Source organism: Chlorocebus sabaeus, chromosome 12 (genome assembly GCF_047675955.1).
Source record: "Chlorocebus sabaeus isolate Y175 chromosome 12, mChlSab1.0.hap1, whole genome shotgun sequence".
Classification (NCBI taxonomy): domain Eukaryota; kingdom Metazoa; phylum Chordata; class Mammalia; order Primates; family Cercopithecidae; genus Chlorocebus; species Chlorocebus sabaeus.
The window spans coordinates 29901246-29923041 of NC_132915.1; the positions used below are offsets into that span (position 1 = coordinate 29901246).

Consider the following 21796-nt stretch of genomic DNA (forward strand, 5'->3'; position numbering starts at 1 on the left):
AAAGAAAAATTACCTCCAGTTGAGAATCACTGCAAGCAGGTTAGTACTCCCAGACTAGTTTCCTGTGATCTAATCTTCCTGGTAAGTACGTTAATTTTTATGTCTTTCCAAACCACGTATTATTTGGACAGCAAGTTTAGTTTCACTGAAAGTTAAAATCATATAGTACTTTATGAATCTAGATGAATGATTGTTGAAATACCCGTAACTCCATTTCACTTTGTTAATGCAGAGGAATTGCAAGCAAATGTCGCACTGTTCTCGAGGCCGTAAATTGGGCCCCTCTCACAGAGCACTAAGTTTTATAGGAGATAAATATATAAATAAGGAGCAGACTTGCCACCAGTTTGTTGATTCCACCTTTTCTCTGAACACATGGGAATTTGGTCTGAACTTGGAGAGTTTTCTCTAATTGATGCCGTCACGTTGGTGTTTGGTTACCCCAAATTGCAGACTGTGCAAACTTAGTTGGGAGAGAGAGGGAGGAAATGGACTCTGTGACCCTTGGTGTCTAGGAGTAAGTTTGCTCAGAGATGATGCCAACCTAAGACGACATGGAGCCCAGTGTTAGTTAGCAGTCCATCCACTTACCTTGAGACACTGGTATAATTTCTGGCAATGACTGCTGTCATGTAGCTGTTTGCTTCACTTCTGCCTTTAATTACTTTTCTTTTTTTTTTTTTTTTTTTGGAGACGGAGTCTCGCTGTCTCCCAGGCTGGAGTGCAGTGGCCGGATCTCAGCTCACTGCAAGCTCCGCCTCCCGGGTTTACGCCATTCTCCTGCCTCAGCCTCCCGAGTAGCTGGGACTACAGGCACCCGCCACCTCGCCCGGCTAATTTTTTGTGTTTTTAGTAGAGACGGGGTTTCACCGTGTTCGCCAGGATGGTCTCGATCTCCTGACCTCGTGATCCGCCCGTCTCGGCCTCCCAAAGTGCTGGGATTACAGGCTTGAGCCACCGCGCCCGGCCTTTAATTACTTTTCTATGCACCCCCTCCCCACTAGACTGTGAGCCTTGAGAGAGCGGAGGCTTTGTCCCTTTTGTTCAGTGTTCCCAGCTCCTAGAACAGTACATGCTAAATAGTAAGTGAAGATCCACAGAAAACTAGAGAGATAGAGAAAGAGAGACAGAGATAGAAAGTAGATACTAATTCATGTGCCTTTATTATCAATATCAATTATAAATGTAAGTTGAATGTGTGAATAAATGTTTTATTCGGTCTACACTGCCCCCTGGGTATTGTAACATTTTAACTGGTCCCATTGAATTTAGCCTCTTTCCCTACCTCAGTCTCACACACACACAATTGTGAAGACAATCTTTGTTGACACCTTTTAGTCCCTAGTTTCAGTGGAAAAACTTGCCCTGCTCCAGGCTGTGAGATTGGTGGCCTCTACTCATCGTCTTCTCCTTGTCTAACCTTGGCATTCCTTCAGCAGCACCAATAGGCGCTGCCCTGGCCCTTCACCTTTTTACTCTGTCATTTACCTTGTCTTCAGAACTCATCTCTGGTTAACTTGGTTCTGTTCTGATCACTAGTTTACATACTTTCATACTGCATTGTGTTTTGGTTTTTCAGAGTGGGGTCAGGGTTGTTGTGTTTTGGATTTTTTTAGACCGAATCTTTCTCTGTCGCCCAGGCTGGAATGCAGTGGTGCGATCTCGGTTCACTGCAACCTCCGCCTCTTAAGTTGAAGCGATTCTCCTGCATTCAGCCTCCCAAGTAGCTGGGATTACAGGCACGCACCACCACACCTGGCTAATTTTTGTGTTTTTAGTAGAGACAGGGTTTCACCATGTTGGCCAGGCTGGTCTCAAACTCATGACCTCAAGTGAACTGCCCACCCTGGCCTCCCAAAGTGCTGGGATTACAGGCATGAGTTTCCGCTCCCGGCCGGCATTGTTGACATATGCCTTTGTAACTGGTCTCAATTAGTGTTATGTTAAGGGTGTTTGGTAGTCATCTCTCAGCTAGACTGTATCTTATTTTATTTCTTATAAATTTTTCCTCCTACTCCTTACACTGAATAGGACCATTTTCTGTACCTAGTTAAGCTTTCAATAAATGTTTATATAATGAAGGTAGAGGTGGTGCCAGGAGCAGTCTCCACCGCTGGATTTCCAGACATTCAAAAAATTCTTATAAACACCAGGGACAGCCCTCCAATTCCAGAATATTTAGTTGGAAGCTGTTACTCTCAGGATTTCAGTTGCAGATATAGCCAGTGGAATTTTGACTGTGCAAAAGCAGGCATAGTTCTGTTAGTCCAAAAAGACTTTTAAAGCAGTTAAGAGTCTCTTTATAACCCAGGTAGAGTTTTTTTTTTTTTAAACTTTTTTTTTTTTTTTTTTTTTTTTTTAAGATGGAGTCTCACTCTGTCGCCCAGGCTGGAATGCAGTGGCGTGATCTTGGCTCACTGCAACTTCCACCTTCCTGGTTTAAGCAATTCCCCTGCCTTAGCCTCCTGAAAAGCTGGGATTACAGGTGCACACCACCATGCCTGGCTAAATGTTTTGCATTTTTAGTAGAGACCTAGTTTCACCATGTTGGCCAGACTGGTCTTGAACTCCTGACCTCAGGCAATCTGCCCACCTTGGCCTCCCAAAGTGCTGGGATTACAGGCGTGAGCCACCGCTGCCAGCCAAAAGTGTTGTTTTTATACTTCCTCTTCATCCTGAATTAATAATTTAAGTTTTATTGTAACACTTTTCCAGTTAATCATTTAGCATCTTTCTCCTTTTTAAGATCTAGTCTTAATTTTTGAGAGGGAATGGGGGAAGAACTGCAGTATCTGTTAGAATTCAGTGTAACGCCAAGTAAACAAGACCAAAACAAACAATATCTAAAACAAAATAGACCTTTGTATCTTTTTCACTTAAAAGTATAGAGGTAGGCTTTTCAGGAATGTTATAGTAGCTCTGATCCACAAAGTCCTTTGAGGCCCAAGTTCCTTCTGGTACATTGTTCCTCCACCCTAGATATGAACTCATGTTTCAAAGTTACACTAGTGTTCTAGTCATCACATCTGCATTCCAGGCAGCAGGACGGAGGAAGGCACAAATAAGAACATAGATGAAAGAATTATTTCTGTTTTTTTAATGGAGGTTCCTGGGGTATACTACATGACACTTCTGCTTATAGACTTTTATTTGCCCCCATTAGTGTAGAAGGAGGGGATGATGTATACTAAAGAACATCAAGCTGTCTTTGCCCCCATTCATTCACCTCCCAAATGAACTTTCTCAGTTTATTGCAATCAATTCCATTTGCCTTCCAAACAGTGACTTCTTGTAATATATTTTAAGACAAATGCCCAGGCCAGGTATAGTGGCTCATACCTGTAATCCCAGCATTTTGAGAGACTGAGGTGGGAGAGGCTTGAGGCCAGGAGTTCAAGACCAGCCTGAGCAAAATAGCAAGACCTCGTCTCTACTAAAAATAAAAAATAAAAATAAATTAATTAAAATTAAAATTGTCAGGCATGGTGCTACATACCTGTAGTTCCCAGCTACTCAGGAAGCTGAGGCAGGAGGATCACTTGAGCCCAGGGGATAGAGGCTATAGTGAGCCATGATCGTACCACCACACTCTAGCCTGGGCAACAGAGTGGGACCCTGTCTCAAAAAAAAAAAGGACAAATACCCATGTGTTGTAAAAATTATAAAGAACAAAATAAAAATCACCTATAATTCCACAACCTAAAGATAACAACTGAAATAGTATCATGTAAGAAATGTCCTTAACACTAATATTTAACCAACAACTTCTGTCTTCAGAGCATCAAGATGTTTTTCAAAGTTTATTCTCTTATACTGTTGGCCAGGCACAGTGGCTCACAGCTGTAATCTTAGCCCTTTGGGAGGCCAAGGCAGGCAGATTACCTGAGGTCAGGAGTTTGAGATCAGCCTGGCCAATATAGTGAAACCCCATCTGTACTAAAAATACAAAAATTAGCTGGGCATGGTGGCACGCGCCTGTAATCCCAGCTCCTCGGGAGGCTGAGGCAGGAGAATCCCTTGAACCAGGGAGGCAGAGGTTGCAGTGAGCCAAGATGGTGCCACTGTACTCTAGCAAGATTATTTTGTTATACTATATATCCAGTTATTTATTCCTTCAGTAAACATTGTTAAACATCTCCTTTCTTCCCAGCATATTGATAGTTGGTGTGTGGTTGGGAGAGGAAGCAATGAAAAAAAAAAAATATATATATATATATATATAAAAAATTGCAGTGTTCTCAGCTCACTGCAGCCTTCACCTCCCAGGTTCAAACGATTCTCCTGCCTTAGCCCAAGTAGCTGGGATTACAGGTGCCCGCCACTATGCTTGGGTAATTTTTTATATTTTTAGTAGAGATGGGGTTTCACCATATTGGCCAGGCTGGTCTCGAACTCCTGACCTTCAGATGATCCACCCTCCTTGGTCTCCCGAAGTGCTGGGATAATAGGCCTGAGCTAGCGCTCCCTGCCAAAAAAAATATTTTTTAATTAAATTTTTTGCTGTCTGCATGCTTATAGTCTGGTACAAAAGACAAAAAAGTTCTTTGGTCTTATTAAAGTTTGGAAATAAATCAGGGACTCATAAATGCCTAATTTATGTTGATGTATGCAAACATACACTAGAAAGCAGGATATTAAAAAAAATAATGACACTGGGTAGTTTTATTGTAGAATAATTTTTACCATGGACAGTTGTTTGTGAAAATGACACCTTGAAAACACATCTCACTTTTTTACTTGCTGGAAAAGGAAGCTTGAATTACAAGTCTTTTGGGTAGCCTGGTTTGAGCAGTATTAGGAAATAAGCAAGCCTAACTTGGTTAAATTCTAACCTCTCCTGATTCCCAGAAGTCCAAAGTTCATTTGCGGGTAATTCAGCGTGATCCATGTCTTTTGTGATTCCTACAAGGTGAACTAAAGAAATAACTAAAGATGGACCAGTTAGGTTTTGGTAAAAACTGTGATATGTTTTGTTGTGTTTTAAATACTGATGTTGAGTCAGTTCATCTTTCCTACTGAAAATCCTTAAGTGGGAAAAGTAGCTATGTTAATAAATACATAGAAAAACTAGGAGTTACACCAAAATATTAACGCTTGCCACTAGATGGTAAGATCTGAGTGCCTTTTCTTACGTTCTTTAAATTATCTGTATATGGCTTTTTTTTTTTTTTTTTTTTTTACAAGCGTGTACTACTTTTGTATCTGGAAAAAAAGATTTGTTTTTGTTTCATTTTTTAAGAAGAAGCTTTCATCAGTGGCAAAGGCTCAGTTGAAATTAATGATAAAGGGTAACTACTTGCCACGTGTCATGAGCCCAGGGCTGAGCAGAATCCTGCAGTGCTCTGAAACCAGTGAGTGCTGCTGGGACCCTGAAACCCACAGAGAACAGTGGGGCTGATTGTGCCTCTGCACCTCCTCAGGTGACCGAGGGCTGAGCAGGAGAACACAGACTCTTTCATGAAGAAGTGACTAGTATAGGAAAAACAGAGCCTCTCTGTAGAGATGCTTGAAGTGCTAGCTTTATTTAAAAATCAACTGGCAAAACTGGAGTGAAGAACACACATTTTCAGAAGATCCCGGTTTCCTGTTTTCATTAAGAAAACAAGGAATGCGGAACAGCTGAGTGTGCTGGGGGTGGTGTCACTGCAGCCGGAGGGAGACTTCATTGGTGAAAACTCAGCCTATGGCATTTGTGCGTGGCTGGCTAAGTTTACACGAATGTTGAAACTTCCTTGTGGGGTGAGGATCGAGGACGTCTGAGGCTGGGTCCTGGTGAGCTGGGAGCTAGCTGGTGTGCGGTGCAGCGCGGGCTGGCAGAAAGCGCAGCGGGCGCCACCTGGCAGGTGAGCTGCGAGTGGCGTGGGGCGGTCACCGCTGGCCGAATCCCCGGGGGGCCTTGGGCGAGGGTGACCGGGAAGGCTGCGCGCTGCTTGGCCACTTTACTCGACCACAGCGACCCCACAGGTCTACAGGGGTCCAGCTTAGACTCACCGGCTCACACACACATCCCGGGTGGGCCAGATTAGCCTGCCTGTCTGACACCCAAGCTGTAGTTTCTCTTTGTTTATGGAATTTCAGACAGTACTGGAAACAGGTCTGGCTGCATATTTTGAGTGATCACCTTCTCCATGTGGAGATGAAAGCTAAAAAGGAAAGAGAAAAGGACAGCTACATTCTATTAACATGAGCACTATGAACAGCACAAATTTCCAGGCAGGGCGCTCCTGGCCAGCCCTCCCATTCTTGGGCTAGGGCATGACCGCTGCTGGGCACTTCTTTCACATAGAATTCACTTCCCACACGTGTTAGAATCAAACAGCTAGAACAATTTAATATTGTTTTAAATTGGGACATAATATATGTCCTTTTTATTCCTCTGCTTGGCAAACATTTTTGTACTTTTCTTTCCAACATTTGGGAAGAAAGCGGGCAGATGGAGACAGAAGTGTTCTTCAGAGCATTCACACTGGCGGTGCAAATGTTCGGCAGTGCTGGGGGTTGGGAGGGCGGACAGCAACCAGGTTTGCTGGAAGTTCCTTCAAACTTGACAGCCGTCGAGTGGGTTTGTATACTCAGAAGAGGGCAAGGAGACTGATGGCTTACATTTTCACTCACTGCTTTTGGGTTCTTTCCATAGCTCTAAAAATGCACGGCTTGTTAGTGTGGCCCTGGGAAAACACAACACATGACTTGATCCTACAATTTAAACAAATAAAAATGACCTTGCATTTGCATTTGAAATGCATAGCCCAGGTCAGCGACAAGGTCTGTGCTTTGAAAGGTTCTTGTGTTTCCTCTTTTAAATGTCTGGTTTAGCCTTAAGTAGTATTTACTGAATGCCACATGATCCAGTGGTTGGAGTATGTAGGTTTTGCCCTTATCTTCATTCTTTGCATCTGTTTGAACTCATCACAATACAAAACAAGGTGTTCCTGAGATAGGGAATGTTTTGTCCAAAAGAAGTCAACACGTAGAAAACTTTTCCTATAGTTAAGACAGGGTTTGGTTTTGTTTTTAAATGAGGAGAGAAACTGAGAAGTGGAAGACACGAAATAGAGTTGAAGTCTTTCTTCTGTGTGCTTGTACCCTTGCTGCCAGAGTTTTAATCACTAAATATCCCATGCCCCAGCTTTCTCAGCCAGGGAGGTGTCAAGGCAAATTGTAATCCTGTGGAGGCAGTCAGGAGCTGAGTGCCCTTGGCCTCCATTTAGAAAGGCAGCCCAGTCTGCAAAAGACAGGGGCAGGGACATCTCATCCCAGGCCTCCTGGTTCTGCTGCTGACTTTGTCTGTCTGCTGCTGACTTTTGGTTTTTTTGTGTGCCTCAGATAACACTTTGAAAAACAGGAATCTTAATGTCTGCTGTCTATATTCGAAGAGACTGTAGATGACCAATGAAATTATCTACTGGACAATGCTTTCATGTCTTTTTTTTTTTTTTTTTTTTTTTTTTTGAGACAGAGTTTTTGCTCTGTTGCCCAGGCTGGAGTGCAATGGCGCGATCTCGGCTTACTGCAACCTCCACCTCCTGGATTCAAGTGATTCTCCTGCCTCAGCCTCCTGAGCAACTGGGATTACAGGCACCTGCCACCATGCCCAGCCAATTTTTGTATTTTTAGTAGAGACGAGGTTTTACCACGTGTTGGCCAGGCTGGTCTCAAACTCTTGATCTCAGGTGATCCACCCACCTTGGCCTCCCAAAGGGCTAGGATTACAGGAGTGAGCCACCATGCCCGGCCTTTTGTGTCTTTTATAATGAATTCTTTTAAAAATAGTTAGTAAGGACTTACTGTGTGCTTGACTTGTTGAAATCATTATCTCTGAGTACTGATGGACATAAAGATGGAAAAAGATGGAAATAGTAGACATTTTAGACTACAAAAGTAGGGAAGGAGGGGAGTGAGGGTTGAAAAATTACCTGTTGGGTACAGTGTTCACTATTTGGGTGATGTGTACACTAGAAGCTTAAAGCTCATCATTATACAATAGATCCATGTGACAAGCCTGCACATGCACTCCCTGAATCTAAGATAAAATTTTAAAAAATAATACAATCATTATCTCATTACATTGTTTCAAGCCTGTGAGTTAAATATTTGCATCTCCATTTTTACTCAGGGAGAAACTGAAGTTCAGAGAGGTTTATTAACTTGCTTACCCAGGCCAGGTGCAGTGACTCACGCCTGTAATCCCAGCAGTTTAGGAGGCCGGGGAGGGTGGATCATCTAAGGTCAGGAGTTCCAGACCAGCCTGGCCAACATGGTGAAACCCTGTCTCTACTAAAAATGTAAAAATTAGCCAGGCGTGGTGGTGCGCCTCTATAATCCCAGCAACTCAGGAGGCTGAGATAGGAGAATTGCTTGATCCCGGGAGGCAGAGGCTGCAGTAAGCCGAGATCGCGCCATTGCAACTCCAGCCTGGATGACAGAGTGACCTGTCTCAAAAAAAAAAAAACTTGCTTACCCAGTTGTTGTAGATCCAGGTTTACAACATAGGTGTGTCAACTCTTAAAATCATACCAGCTTGCTGTACTGCAACAAACACAAATACTAGTTTTTACCATTATGTGTATTGCGTGTCATTATAATATTCTTTTCTCCCTCTTCTAGGAAAAGCAGATGATATTCTGAATGGAGACCAGGACAAGGAACAAAAAGACCCTTACTTTGTGGAGACCCCCTATGGTTATCAACTAGACTTAGATTTCCTCAAATATGTGGATGACATACAGAAGGGAAACACCATCAAAAGACTGAACATCCAGAAGAGGCGGAAGCCATCCGTGCCATGCCCAGAACCCAGGACCACATCTGGTCAGCAAGGTATATGGACTTCCACCGAATCCCTCTCATCCTCCAACAGTGATGACAACAAGCAGTGCCCCAGCTTCCTCCTAGCCAGAAGCCAAGTTACGTCAACTCCAATCTCAAAGCCACCTGCCCCTCTGGAGACCTCACTCCCTTTTCTTACCATCCCAGAAAATCAACAGCTGCCACCTCCCTCACCACAACTCCCAAAGCATAACCTTCATGTCACCAAGACACTGATGGAGACCCGGAGAAGACTGGAACAGGAGAGAGCCACCATGCAGATGACACCGGGTGAGTTCAGGAGGCCCAGACTGGCCAGTTTTGGAGGCATGGGCTCCACAAGCTCCCTCCCCTCTTTTGTGGGTTCTGGAAACCACAATCCTGCCATACACCAGCTTCACAATGGATACCAAGGTAATGGGGATTATGGTGGCTATGCCCCAGCTGCTCCCACCACTTCCTCCATGGGGAGCTCCATCCGCCACAGCCCTCTGAGCTCAGGGATCTCCACCCCAGTGACCAACGTGAGCCCTATGCACCTGCAGCACATCCGTGAGCAGATGGCCATTGCTCTGAAACGCCTGAAGGAACTGGAGGAGCAGGTGCGAACCATCCCTGTGCTCCAGGTAAAGATATCTGTCTTGCAAGAAGAGAAAAGGCAGTTGGCCTCACAGCTGAAAAACCAAAGGGCTGCATCCCAGAGCAATGTCTGTGGTGTGAGGAAGCGGTCCTACAGTGCAGGGAACGCCTCCCAGCTGGAACAGCTCTCCCAGGCCCGAAGAAGTGGTGGGGAACTATACATCGACTATGAGGAGGAAGAAATGGAGAGCGTAGAACAGAGCACCCAGAGGATAAAGGAGTTCCGGCAGCTTACAGCAGACATGCAAGCCCTGGAGCAGAAGATCCAGGACAGCAGCTGTGAGGCCTCCTCAGAGTTCAGGGAGAATGGAGAGTGCCGGTCTGTGGCTGTGGGTGCCGAGGAGAACATGAATGACATCATCGTGTACCACAGAGGCTCCAGGTCCTGTAAGGATGCAGCTGTAGGGACACTTACTGAGATGAGGAATTGTGGGGTCAGTGTGACAGAGGCCATGCTTGGAGTGACGACTGAAGCTGACAAAGAAATTGAGCTGCAACAGCAGACCATAGAAGCCTTGAAGGAAAAGATCTATCGCCTAGAAGTACAGCTTAGAGAAACCACCCATGACCGGGAGATGACTAAACTAAAACAAGAGCTGCAGGCTGCTGGGTCGAGGAAAAAGGTTGACAAAGCCACGATGGCCCAGCCACTTGTTTTCAGTAAGGTGGTGGAGGCGGTGGTGCAGACCAGAGACCAAATGGTCGGCAGTCACACAGACCTGGTGGACACGTGTGTTGGGACCTCCATGGAAACAAACAGTGTAGGCATCTCCTGCCAGCCCGAATGTAAGAACAAAGTCGTAGGGCCTGAGCTGCCCATGAATTGGTGGATTGTTAAGGAGAGGGTGGAAATGCACGACCGTTGTGCTGGGAGGTCTGTGGAAATGTGTGACAAGAGTGTGAGTGTGGAAGTCAGCATCTGCGAAACAGGCAGCAACACAGAGGAGTCTGTGAATGACCTCACACTCCTCAAGACAAACTTGAATCTCAAAGAAGTGCGGTCTATCGGTTGTGGAGATTGTTCTGTTGACGTGACTGTCTGCTCTCCAAAGGAGTGTGCCTCCCGGGGCATGAACACTGAGGCTGTTGGCCAAGTGGAGGCTGCTGTCATGGCAGTGCCTCGTACCGCAGACCAGGACACTAGCACGGATTTGGAACAGGTGCACCAGTTCACCAGCACCGAGACAGCCACCCTCATAGATTCCTGCACCAACACTTGCCTAAGCACTTTGGACAAGCAGACCAGCACCCAGACTGTGGAGACGCGGACAGTAGCTGTAGGAGAAGGCCGTGTCAAGGACATCAACTCCTCCACAAAGACGCGGTCCATTGGTGTTGGAACGTTGCTTTCTGGCCATTCTGGGTTTGACAGGCCATCAGCTGTGAAGACCAAAGAGTCAGGCGTGGGGCAGATAAATATTAACGACAACTATTTGGTTGGTCTCAAAATGAGGACCATAGCTTGTGGGCCACCGCAGTTGACTGTGGGGCTGACAGCCAGCAGAAGGAGCGTGGGGGTTGGGGATGACCCTGTAGGGGAGTCTCTGGAGAACTCCCAGCCCCAGGCTCCACCTGGAATGATGACCGGCCTGGATCACTACATTGAGCGCATCCAGAAGCTGCTGGCAGAACAGCAGACACTGCTGGCTGAGAACTATAGTGAACTGGCAGAAGCTTTCGGGGAGCCTCACTCACAGATTGGCTCCCTCAACTCTCAGCTCATCAGCACCCTGTCGTCTATCAACTCTGTCATGAAATCTGCAAGCACTGAAGAGCTGAGGAACCCTGACTTCCAGAAAACCAGTCTGGGTAAAATCACAGGTAGGTGGTACCCTGAGGACCTGGGAATGAGGAAGGTTGGGGGAAAATGTCTTTCCAGGAGCTAAGGATTATTTTTTAACTGCTGGAACCATTTTTGGAGGAGAAATGGAGAAAGCTTTAGAGTGGTAATCTGTAGAACGAAAACTAAGAATCCAAATCCATAAGCACCTCTGCTGATTCTTATTATCTGGTAGCCTCACTGGCCTCTGGCTGAGGACTAACGCTGGAAGAAAAGTAAACTGGTGTTGGCTGGCCTAGAGGTTGTCTTCTGGGGCTGCTAGTTTGGTAAGATGCTTTATTCTTTGTCTTTCAGTTATTTACTTGCTCATTATTTATAGAAGTGCCTTTAAAAAAATCCTACCCTGTTTGTACCCACTATTACCAGTATATTATCAATTAGAAATGCTGACATAAAATGTTTTCAGTTGAAATGTTTATGAGAGGAGAGATTCCATTAATTCATTCGTTAATTCAGCAAATAATTATTGAATTTGAGCCAGGTGCAATGGTACACATCTGTAGTTCCAGTTACTCTGGAGGCTGAGGCGGGAGGATTGCTAGAACCCAGGAATTTGAGGCCAGCCTAGGCAACATGGTGAGACCTCCATCTCTAAAAAAATATGAAGTAAAAATTGTTACTTGGATTCCTACTCGGTCTCAAGCATAGGTATAGGCTGTGAATATAGTATGAACAAAACAAGAACAGAGCCTCTGTCCCTGCGGTGCTTACATTCTAGGTGGGGTGCAGGAGATAGACAGTAGACCTATAATATGTCAGGAGGTGATAAATACTGTGAAGAAATTAACTCCAGTTGTGGGAACAGCAAGTGGTAGTAGTCAGGGTGAGGGCTGTTTGAGATGAGGTGGGCACAGAAGGGACCCTTGAGCAAGAACTTGGAGAGAAGGGAGTCTTTTCCCAGTCTTCATTTTGATAGGTGCTTGCTTTTTTTTTTTTTTTTTTTTTTTTTTTTTTTTTAAAGGCAGAGTTGCTGTGTCACCCAGGCTGGAGTGTAGAGGTGCCATCTTGGCTCACTGCAACCTCTGCCTCCCAGGTACAGGCGATTCTTGTGTCTCAGCCTCTTAAGTAGCTGGGACTGCAGGTGCCCACCACTATACCCAGCCACTTTTTTGTATTTTAGTAGAGATGGGGTTTCACCATATTGGTCAGGCTGGTCTCGAACTCCTGACCTCAGGTGATCTACCTGCCTCAGCCTCCCCAAGTGCTGGGATTACAGACATTAGCCACTGCACCTGGTCTGATAGGCACTTACATTTTTGTCTTTCTTATTCTTTCTCATATTCATTGGGATTCCTGCTCACCCTTCCTTCTTGAAATTGAAGCTAATTATCAGAAAACCGACCTGGATGATTTTATGACTTACAGTAATTCCCTGTGAGCCTCACCAACCTGATTTTGCTTGTGACCACGTGCACTGCCTCTCACAGTGTATAACATTATCCTCAGCTTGGGACCATACTGCCTGGCTTCTGTTTCTGGCTCTCCAATTCTCATGAATCAGTGTGACCTGGGAAAGAGTTTGCATTAGATTAATTTTACTTGAAAATGTGTAATACAGACTTAAGTAAGCCATCCACAGAAATTCCAGTCTTTCTGACTATTAGTGTCTGATGGGGCAATGATTAAAACAGACTGAAATATATTATTTTTATATCTTCCTAAGTTTCCACTTTCTTTTTTTTTTTTTTTTTTTGAGACGGAGTCTCGCTTTGTCGCCCAGACTGGAGTACAGTGGCGCCATCTCGGCTCACTGCAAGCTCCGCCTCCTGGGTTCACGCCATTCTTCTGCCTCAGCCTCCAAGTAGCTGGGACTACAGGTGCGCACCACCACGCCCGGCTAATTTTTTGTATTTTTAGTAGAGACGGGGTTTCACCGTGTTAGCCAGGATGGTCTCAATCTCCTGACCTTGTGATCCGCCGGCCTTGGCCTCCCAAAGTGCTGGGATTACAGGCGTGAGCCACTGTGCCCAGCTGGTTTCCACTTTCAAACCTCAATTATTGTTAATTTTCAGTATCTGTGCTATAGGACAGTTAGTTTGTTGTGTAAGAAAAAACTGAACGTGACAGTTCATGTGTGGGGTTTTTTTGCCTTTTAGAATCCAAAGAGTCTAATAAACATACAGAGAAGTCATTTTAGAATAAACAAGGATTAAAATGATCTGTGGACTGAAACAGAGTCTGCAGGAACTCATGCCATGTCTGCTTTTGACATCCTTTTAAAAATCATGATGTCAGATGAAGTCAAAATAAAATTCTTAAATACCTCCAGACACAGATGGCACAATGGATCATCCATTATAAAAGCATTTTGTTCCCAGCCTTCCACCCTCCTCCCCAAACTGGGGTTTCTATTTCACATTCTTGCCAAAAATATTCAGCTGTAATAGTGAAGTAATTTGCTGACCCCCTGAGCACGAACACCAGGGAGCAAGTTTGGTCTGGCTGTGTGACAGTGTTTTTTGGTCTATTTCCAGTTACACTGACATGCCACACATCACTGGTTAGATCCGACCCTGTTAGCAAACACCTAATTAATCAGCTAAAATACAGGAGACCTACAGCACTTGTGAACAAAACAATAAATATTTTTAACAGCACTTATTTAGTCACAATGGCAGCCCCTCTCAGCGCACACAAGAACAACTTTAAAGTATTTCTGTAATACACATCGTATTTGTGTGTTCACCAAGTTCTAGTGAAGAATGAATTAGGAAATGAACGCAGAGTGTTCCATTTTTGTTATCTGGCATTTGTTACGTGTACTGAAAATTAAAGCAACTTGGTATACTAAAGTGGAGATTCTCAACACTTAGAAGCTTTCAGAATCCAGGTGGCTCAGGGTGCACCGTGCATGCCTGTGTACACCATGCCATAGAGAATAGCACTCACCACAGTCTAGAATGCATTTCTGTACCAAAAGATATACTGGAGTATAGAAGGGTATTCATCTCAGTGCTTTCTTCCCCCAAATAAAACAGTAGGGAATTTGGGTCTGACACCTACCAAAAACAGCATACAAATGATCACTTATATGAACCTAACACAGTATTCTAATTTAAAGAAGTTGTTGAGTTTGGGCTCTGAAACCAGACAGTGTGGGTTCACATTCTTTCTCTGTCGCTAGAACAAGATTGTCTTTGTTCCTTCACAGGGTTGTAATGAAGATTCAGTGAGTCAATAGGAGTAAAGCACAGAGTATAAATGCTCAACGAAAGCTGACTGATGTTGTTGTTAGAGTATTTCCAGAAATAGAAATGTAGATCTAGAACAAATGATGCCACACAGAAATTGTACAAATGGTCTTTTGTTTTCAACCTAAATTTTCATCTTCATTATTCTGGGTGATGCCCCCACCCAATTATTACGCCTCTCCAACTAACCGTTGTATCAATATAAAGAAGTAAATAGATAACAATGGGAAACACAAAATAAATTGATAAATTTTCAGTCCAGAGTCATTCAGAATCCATGTCAAAGCTCAAAACGAAGAGTATTAGTGGCCAATCCATAGAATTCTGTTCATTTCTCCTAGAGTTGAAGATTTGTTGATGATGTCACTTTTCAGTATGCAAAAAAGTATTATTTTTAGCAGCATCATAATGCTTAACACTATATTTAATTTCTTAAAATTACAACTGGAGCATGCATCATAAGAAATTAATAGTTCAAACCTAGGCAAAATAGTGAGACCTTGTCTCTACAAAAGAATTTGTTTTAATTACCTGGTCATGTTATCCTGTGCCTGTAGCCTCAGCTGCTCAGGAAACTGAGGTGGGATGATCTCTTGAGCCCAGGAGGTTGAGGCTGCAGTGAGCTGCAATCATGCCACTACACTCCAGCCTGAGTGACAGGATGAGACCTTGTCTGTGGAGATGGAGTGGGATTGTGCGTGGTGGCTCACACCTGTAATCCTAGCACTCTGGGAGGCTGAGGCTGGCAGATTGCTTGAGCCCAGAGTCAGAGACCAGCCAGGGCAACATGGTGAAACCCCGTCTTTACTAAAAATACGAAAATTAGCCAGACATGATGACGGACGCCTGTAGTCCCAGCTACTCAGGAGGCTGAGGTGGGAAGCTCACCTGAGCCCGTGGGTGGAGGCTGCAGTGAGCTGTGATTGTCACCCACCCTAGCCTGGGTAACAGAGTGAGACCCTGTCTCAAAAAAAGAAAAGAAAAAGAAATTAAACGTTCAGAAGAGTGTATAATAAAAGAGTTAAAGCCTCCCTGGCGCACTCCGGTGATAGCCCACGTGTGTTTGGTATTTATAGATGTGCAGGTCTGTATTTTAGAAACATACATTTTTGTAATAAAATTTGAATCATACATAGTTTGCATCTGTGTTTTTTCACCTAAAAGGTCACGAAAAATTTTTCTAGGATTTGAGAGAGAATGTCTTGGTTTTGATGAAATTGGAACCTGATGGTGACCAGAAGTGTTCTGTATTTTTTAATTCCTGATAGTTTGAGTTTAATGCATTTAATATTTTCTTTTATAAAATAAAAAAGAGGAAATGAGTTTCTGTTATAACAAAAACGTTGGTGAAAAAAGTTTATTCTTCCTGTAAATCAGTTGGATTGTTTTCGTTTGAGGCATAGATTACTGTTTTCTTTTTTTAATTACTATTTTCTTCTAGAGAGGGAAGAGGAGAGAGAAAATTCCAGACAAATGACTTACAGTTACAAATACTCTAAAAATATATAACTGTCTCTGAGCAAATACAAACAAAACTGTAACAGTGGAATTTAACTGCCCACCCCATGATTTATAGAACATTCATCTCTCATACTGATAAGAACTGCTTTTTAAAATCAGCTTCCATATTTATACTCTTGGTTATCTTAAGTTATCAAAAGTTAATGAACTCGAAGTCATTCCCATAACTATGAAAGTAAGTCATAGACAAGAGATCTGAGCCAAAGCAAAAGCAGGGAAATAAATCATTACAAAATACGTTTCTAGGTAGTTTTCTCCTTGTTCAAATAATATATCATTTACCTGTCTTAGCACTTGGCTTTTTAATCATTTTCTTTTAAAAATGCTCAAAAGCACCAAAACAATGCAGTCCAAGTGTTTCTGGGTCCAGGTGTTTCTGGGACTCTGCAGGTATAAAAGCATGATGTAGGTAGTGGAAGGCCTAGAAGTCGGAAGAGCTGACCTCTCATGACCTCTCTTACTGGCTATGTAGGTAACTTGCTGTATCTTTTTTTCTTTTTTCTTTTTTTTTTTTTTTTTTACTTTTGAGACAGGGTCTTGCTCTGTCACCCAGGCTAGAGTGCAGTGGCATGATCACAGCTTGCTGTAGCCTCAACTTCCCGAGCTCTAGCCATCCTCCCTCTTCAGCTTCCCAAGTAGCTGGGACTGCAGGTGCATGTCACCATGCCTGGCTAATTTTTGTATTATTTTTAGAGATGAGGTCTTCCCATGTTGCCCAGCTGGTCTTGAACTTTTGGTTTCAAGCAATTTGCCTGCCTCAGCCTCCCAAATTATTGGGATTACAGGTGTGAGCCACCACACCAGGCCACTGTATCATTTTAGACAGGGAGATTGTGGACTTCCGTCGCCTCCTGTGTCAAACGAATAGGGTGAGATTAGTTTTTCTCCTACAGTCCCTTCAGCAGGATTAGTCTATACAAGTGTGAGTTAACTGTTTATGTTGTTGACCACACATGCATTAGCATTTAGGCTGAGTTCTAAGAGGAGAGCGTAGAAACAACATATTTGTCCTTTCTCCTCTATCAAAGCTACATGCTTTTCCTCACAAAGTAGTATGTACCAAAAAAGAAGATGGTCCTTCATTAATAATCTCCATCATTTGGGCTTAAAGAGTGAATTCATACTCAAGCCCTTTTTTTTTTTTTTTTTTTTTTTTTTTTGGAGACGGAGTCTTGCTCTGTCGCCCAAGCTGGAGTGAAAGTGGCACAGTCTTGGCTCACTGCAACCTCTGCCTCCCAGGTTCAAGTGATTGTCCTACCTCAGCCTCCTGAGTAGCTGGGATTACAGGCACGCGCCGCCACGCCCGGCTAATTTTTTTTTTTATTATTATTTTTAGTAGAGACGGGGTTTTACCTTGTTGGCCAGGCTGGTCTCGATGTCCTGACCATCATGATCCACCCGCGTCGGCCTCCCAAAGTGCTGGGATTACAGACATGAGCCACCGCGCCTGGCCTCAAACCCTTTTTCTTAAAGAAAAACAAACATTATTTCAGATCCCTTTGAATTTTTAGTCATACTTTGGGAAATTAACCTGAATATTTGAAAGGATTCCATAATGAATTGGAAATTTCAGTCCTACCTGTTCTCAACAAGTAAGTTTAGATGTTCTTTAAAAATTAAATCAGAATGTCAAGCTGAAAATTTGGCACAGCAACATGGTTAATTAGCTGGCTGCACTCTTCTTTTTTGTGTTTTCAGAAAGCACTTGGCACTATCAATACAAATATAGATCAGCATACCAGAACAGTTGGAATAGATGAACAGAGCAACTTTTAAAATCCATTTTAATATATATTTTTAAATCAATTTTCTAATGAATTTGGAAGCCCATTGCTATATACCAATAACTAATACCCATTCTGGACAGATAAATGTTACACAGAAAACTGGAGAAGTGATCTCTTTAAAACCTGTTCAGCTCTAGTTTTGGGTGTTTTTTTGTTTTGTTTTGTTTTTCTTTTTTAAGAGATGGGGTCTTGCTTTGTCACCCAGACTAGAGTGCAGTGGCATGATCGGGGCTCACTGCAGCCCCCAACTTCTGGGCTCAGGGCTCAAGTGACCCTCCCACCTCCCAGCTCTAGTTTCATTGAATTATTTTTCTTGTAAAACAGTTGCTTTTAACATTCCTAAAGTCAAGGACATAAAGTTTTCATTTTAAGTGACTTGTTTTTCATTATAGTCATCTCATTTGCCTTAGAATTTAATATATGGATAATTATAAAAGCTAAGTGCACTTTGGAATGATAATTAATACATCGAAGGTGTTCCTCTTATTTTCCAGAACACTGAGATTTCTGTCACTTGTTGTCCTTTAGTGATCACTAATCTGACCAAGTCGTAAAATGAGGTTCATGCTTTATTGGTGTTTATGGCCAATAAGTTTGAGTTAATGACAGAAGACTTCACAGTTGCCCACTCCGCTGTTCATTAACTTCCCAGTTGCGCCTGTGAAAACCATTGCCACCCGGTGGGAATTTTGAGCATCTAGACCAGAGTGCCAGAATTCTGAAGGTGTTTTGTAATTACTCCACATGTTGTTGTTTTGTTTTGTTGAGACAAGGTCTCACTCTGTCTCCCAGGCTGGAGTGCAGTGGTGCAGTCATAGCTCACCATAGCCCCTAACTGCCAAGCTCAAGCTATCCTCACACATGAACCTCCCAATAGATAGGACTACAGGCACTTACCACCATGCCCAGCTGTTTTTTTTGTTTTGTTTTTTGTTAGACGGGGATCTCACTATGTTGCTCAGGCTCGTCTGCAACTCCTGGGCTCAAGCAGTTAACCTACCTCAGCCTCACTAAGTGGTGGGATTACAGGCGTAAGCCAATGCACCCAGCCTGCTTTTTGTTTTTCCATAGAGACGGGGTTTCATTCTGTCACCCAGGTTGGAGTGCAGCCTCAATCTCCCAACCTCAAACCATCCTCCTGTCTCAGCCCCTCAAAGTACTAGGATTACAGGTGTGAGCCACTCCCAGCCCGTAATTACTCCTGTTTTTATCCCTATTGTTCAGGTAGCATTTACTGTCTGTTTAGCATTAACATCTACTATTAGTGGCCCAGAGCTGTTAATGAAACCACCAGCAATTCCTAAGAATTCACATGGATCCAAGTTGATGGGTTGAAACTAGAGGGGAGTCCAAACTCTTATTTTCAGTAGTCAACTTTTATATTGGTTAATTTAATTCAGTGGATCTCAATCCTGGCTGCACAATAGAATCACCTAAGGAGAAATTTAAAAATACTGATGCCTGCAATTGGAGACATTGGTTATATTACCAAGGCTTTGACTGGAATGGCATGTTTACGGACTACTTTGGGGAACTGAAGTTGACCTTTAGAGCCAGTGAAAGCCCCTTGGAAAAACTGACCTCGTACCTTGTCCTTTACAGGGTTCCTAACCTGTGGTAAGTAAAGAGTGTCACTTTCTGACAAGCTCAGGAGCCCCAAATTATTTTGGGCCCTTAGGAAAAGAGGAAGTCACCTAATTTATATAGGTATCTGCAGGCACAAATAAATCCTTGGCTGGGCTCAAAAGGTTTTTATAAGGTCTAATCTGAGATTCCTTATGAAAAATTTCAGCAAAGTCAATGTAAAAAAAAAAAGGGGGGGGGCGGGGGGGGTATATGACAAATACTTATTCTTGCTGCACTTTATGCAAATAATTAGCCCAAGCATAATAAAACTAAAACTTATTTTGGAAATAAATTGGTCCTACTATGATTGGTCTTTGGTAGAAATAGAAAACCAGAGAGAGAAAAATTATGTTTCAGAAAAACTGTAGTACCCCTTTTGTTAGATTCCAGCCTTGTCCATTTTTTTGGACAAGGTTATCTGCTGATAACCCAATAATTGATTGGTTCTCAGGGTCATTTACGTGGGTCCCTCAAGGCTTCAGGTTGGTTCTACAGGGACTCCCGAAGCTAGGACTTTCACTCCTTATGGTAGGGCTTATCATTAATCTTACAGTCTGCTATTCACTTATGTGCTGTACTAAAACTGTGGATAAGAATGACCGCAACCAGACACCAGTGAATGCATAAAGTCAACTTGAAGACGGTTTCACTCCTCTGACCTTGGGGGCAACCCCTTCCCCAACCATGTCCCGTAAGCAAGAAGGAATTAGAGCTGTCATTAGCCTTTCCCTTCTCCATAGCTCACACCTCAGGATTGAGGTGTACTGAAACCCAAGGGGGTGGGGGCATTGAAACTGCCTTTCCAAAATCATGACAGTAAAAGAAACCTGACATAGCTGACTCCATCTTACCTCTGACCTCCAAGCTGTCCTTGTTCATTCCTAGGCACAGGCCACACTAACTGTGGGCGGAATTTGGTTTATAGTTTAACCTTAAAGCAAGGATGATAATAGCCCTTCCCAAGACTAAACTGCCTTTGTAAAACTAATGAAAGCCCACAAGTTAGAATTATGGAAGGCCCCTGAATTCTATTTTATTTAGTTAGTTAGTTTTTTTGAGATGGAGTTCTACTTCAACTGCAAATATATGTTCTCTCTCTCTCTCATACCTGGACCCACCCAGATAGTTTATTGTATCTACATTTTTTAAAGTCCCACCCTCAGTTCAGGTGATTCTAAAGGGTAGCTAGGGTTGAAACTGTTGAATTTTGTTTGTTGGCCTCCTTTATTCTTTGGTTTTCCTGGCTGCACATTTTCTTTGTTTTGCTCAAACACAGCAGTCATTTGTCAGTCTTATGTTGATGCATGTGGTGCCTACAACTACAAATGGGTCCTTATCAAGTTCAGAGAGTTGTTTATAGGCCACTCAAGACCAGCCAGAGTTTCAGCACCATCCAAAGAACGTGTTCTGGCAATATAGGAGACCAGTTCCCTCTGACCTGACAGATGAGAGCCAGTTTGGAATTTAATGAGGTTCTTTGCCTTACCAGTTAGCCTCAGTGGAATCCTAATGACCTTCAGTTGAATTACATGTACACTTATTAAAGGCTTTCAATGGTCCAGCACTGTTCTAAGCACTGGATAGGACACTAAATAAGAATGTAGCATGGAGGAACTCAAGATGCTGACCGTCTCATCGAGGAGACAGGGCATATTTTAGTCTGGATAGTAAGTGTTACAGGACAATGATGGGGGAAAAAAGAGATCTCTGTGGAATGGTTGGAATGGTATCATAGAAGAAAGACTAGAGAAGATAGAATTTGGGCCAAGCCTTGAAAAGAGTATGGGTCGAATTCAGCTGGTGAAGGATGGTGAATTTCCAGACCTGTAGGACGATCTAATTACTCCCCACTCGTAATTAAGTCACAGGACCACTCTGAACAGAATGGACAGAGTGGAGGAGTAGTTGAGAGGTAAAATTCCCACAGGCAAGATGAAACCTTCCACATTGACCCTTGGATGCCTGCATGAGGAAGTGGACCTTGATTGGAGAAGCTTTAAAAAGCCCTGGTTTACAAAAGTAAGCTGTGGTGAGAAAAATTATATCACTGGGTATCACTGGGTGACACTATCTGTAAGGGGTGGGAGGCAAGGCTTACCGGGTTGTTAGAAATGTTCTGTATCTCTGTTACAGAGGTGGTTACACAGGCATATACATTTACCAAGTTCCATCTGACTTACACTTAAAATCTGTGCGTTTTCATGGGGCATGGTGGCATGCACCTGGGTCCTGTGGTCCTAGCTACTCCAGAGGCCAAGGTGGGAGGATTGCTGGAGCCCGAGAGTTCAAGGCTGCAGTTAGCTATGATCACATTCCATTGCACTCTAGCCTGGGCGATAGTGTGAGACCCTGTCTGTAATTAATTAATTCTGTGCATTTTATTG

At 43.4% G+C, this 21796-nt stretch overlaps 1 protein-coding gene across 16 annotated transcripts in view; it reads left to right on the forward strand.

Annotated features, from left to right (window-relative positions):
- KANK1 (KN motif and ankyrin repeat domains 1) overlaps positions 1–21796 on the forward strand; it is a 246536-nt gene that overhangs the window by 202568 nt on the left and 22172 nt on the right. For 14 of the 16 annotated variants that reach the window (XM_037998466.2, XM_007969400.3, XM_007969402.3 and 11 more), the window contains one exon: positions 8608–11268. In XM_037998466.2, the coding sequence (XP_037854394.2) occupies positions 8608–11268 (2661 nt within the window). Of the gene's footprint in view, positions 1–5163; positions 5844–8607; positions 11269–21796 lie in introns of those variants that run through there. The other 2 variants (XM_007969405.3, XM_037998468.2) reach the window with 1 other exon arrangement.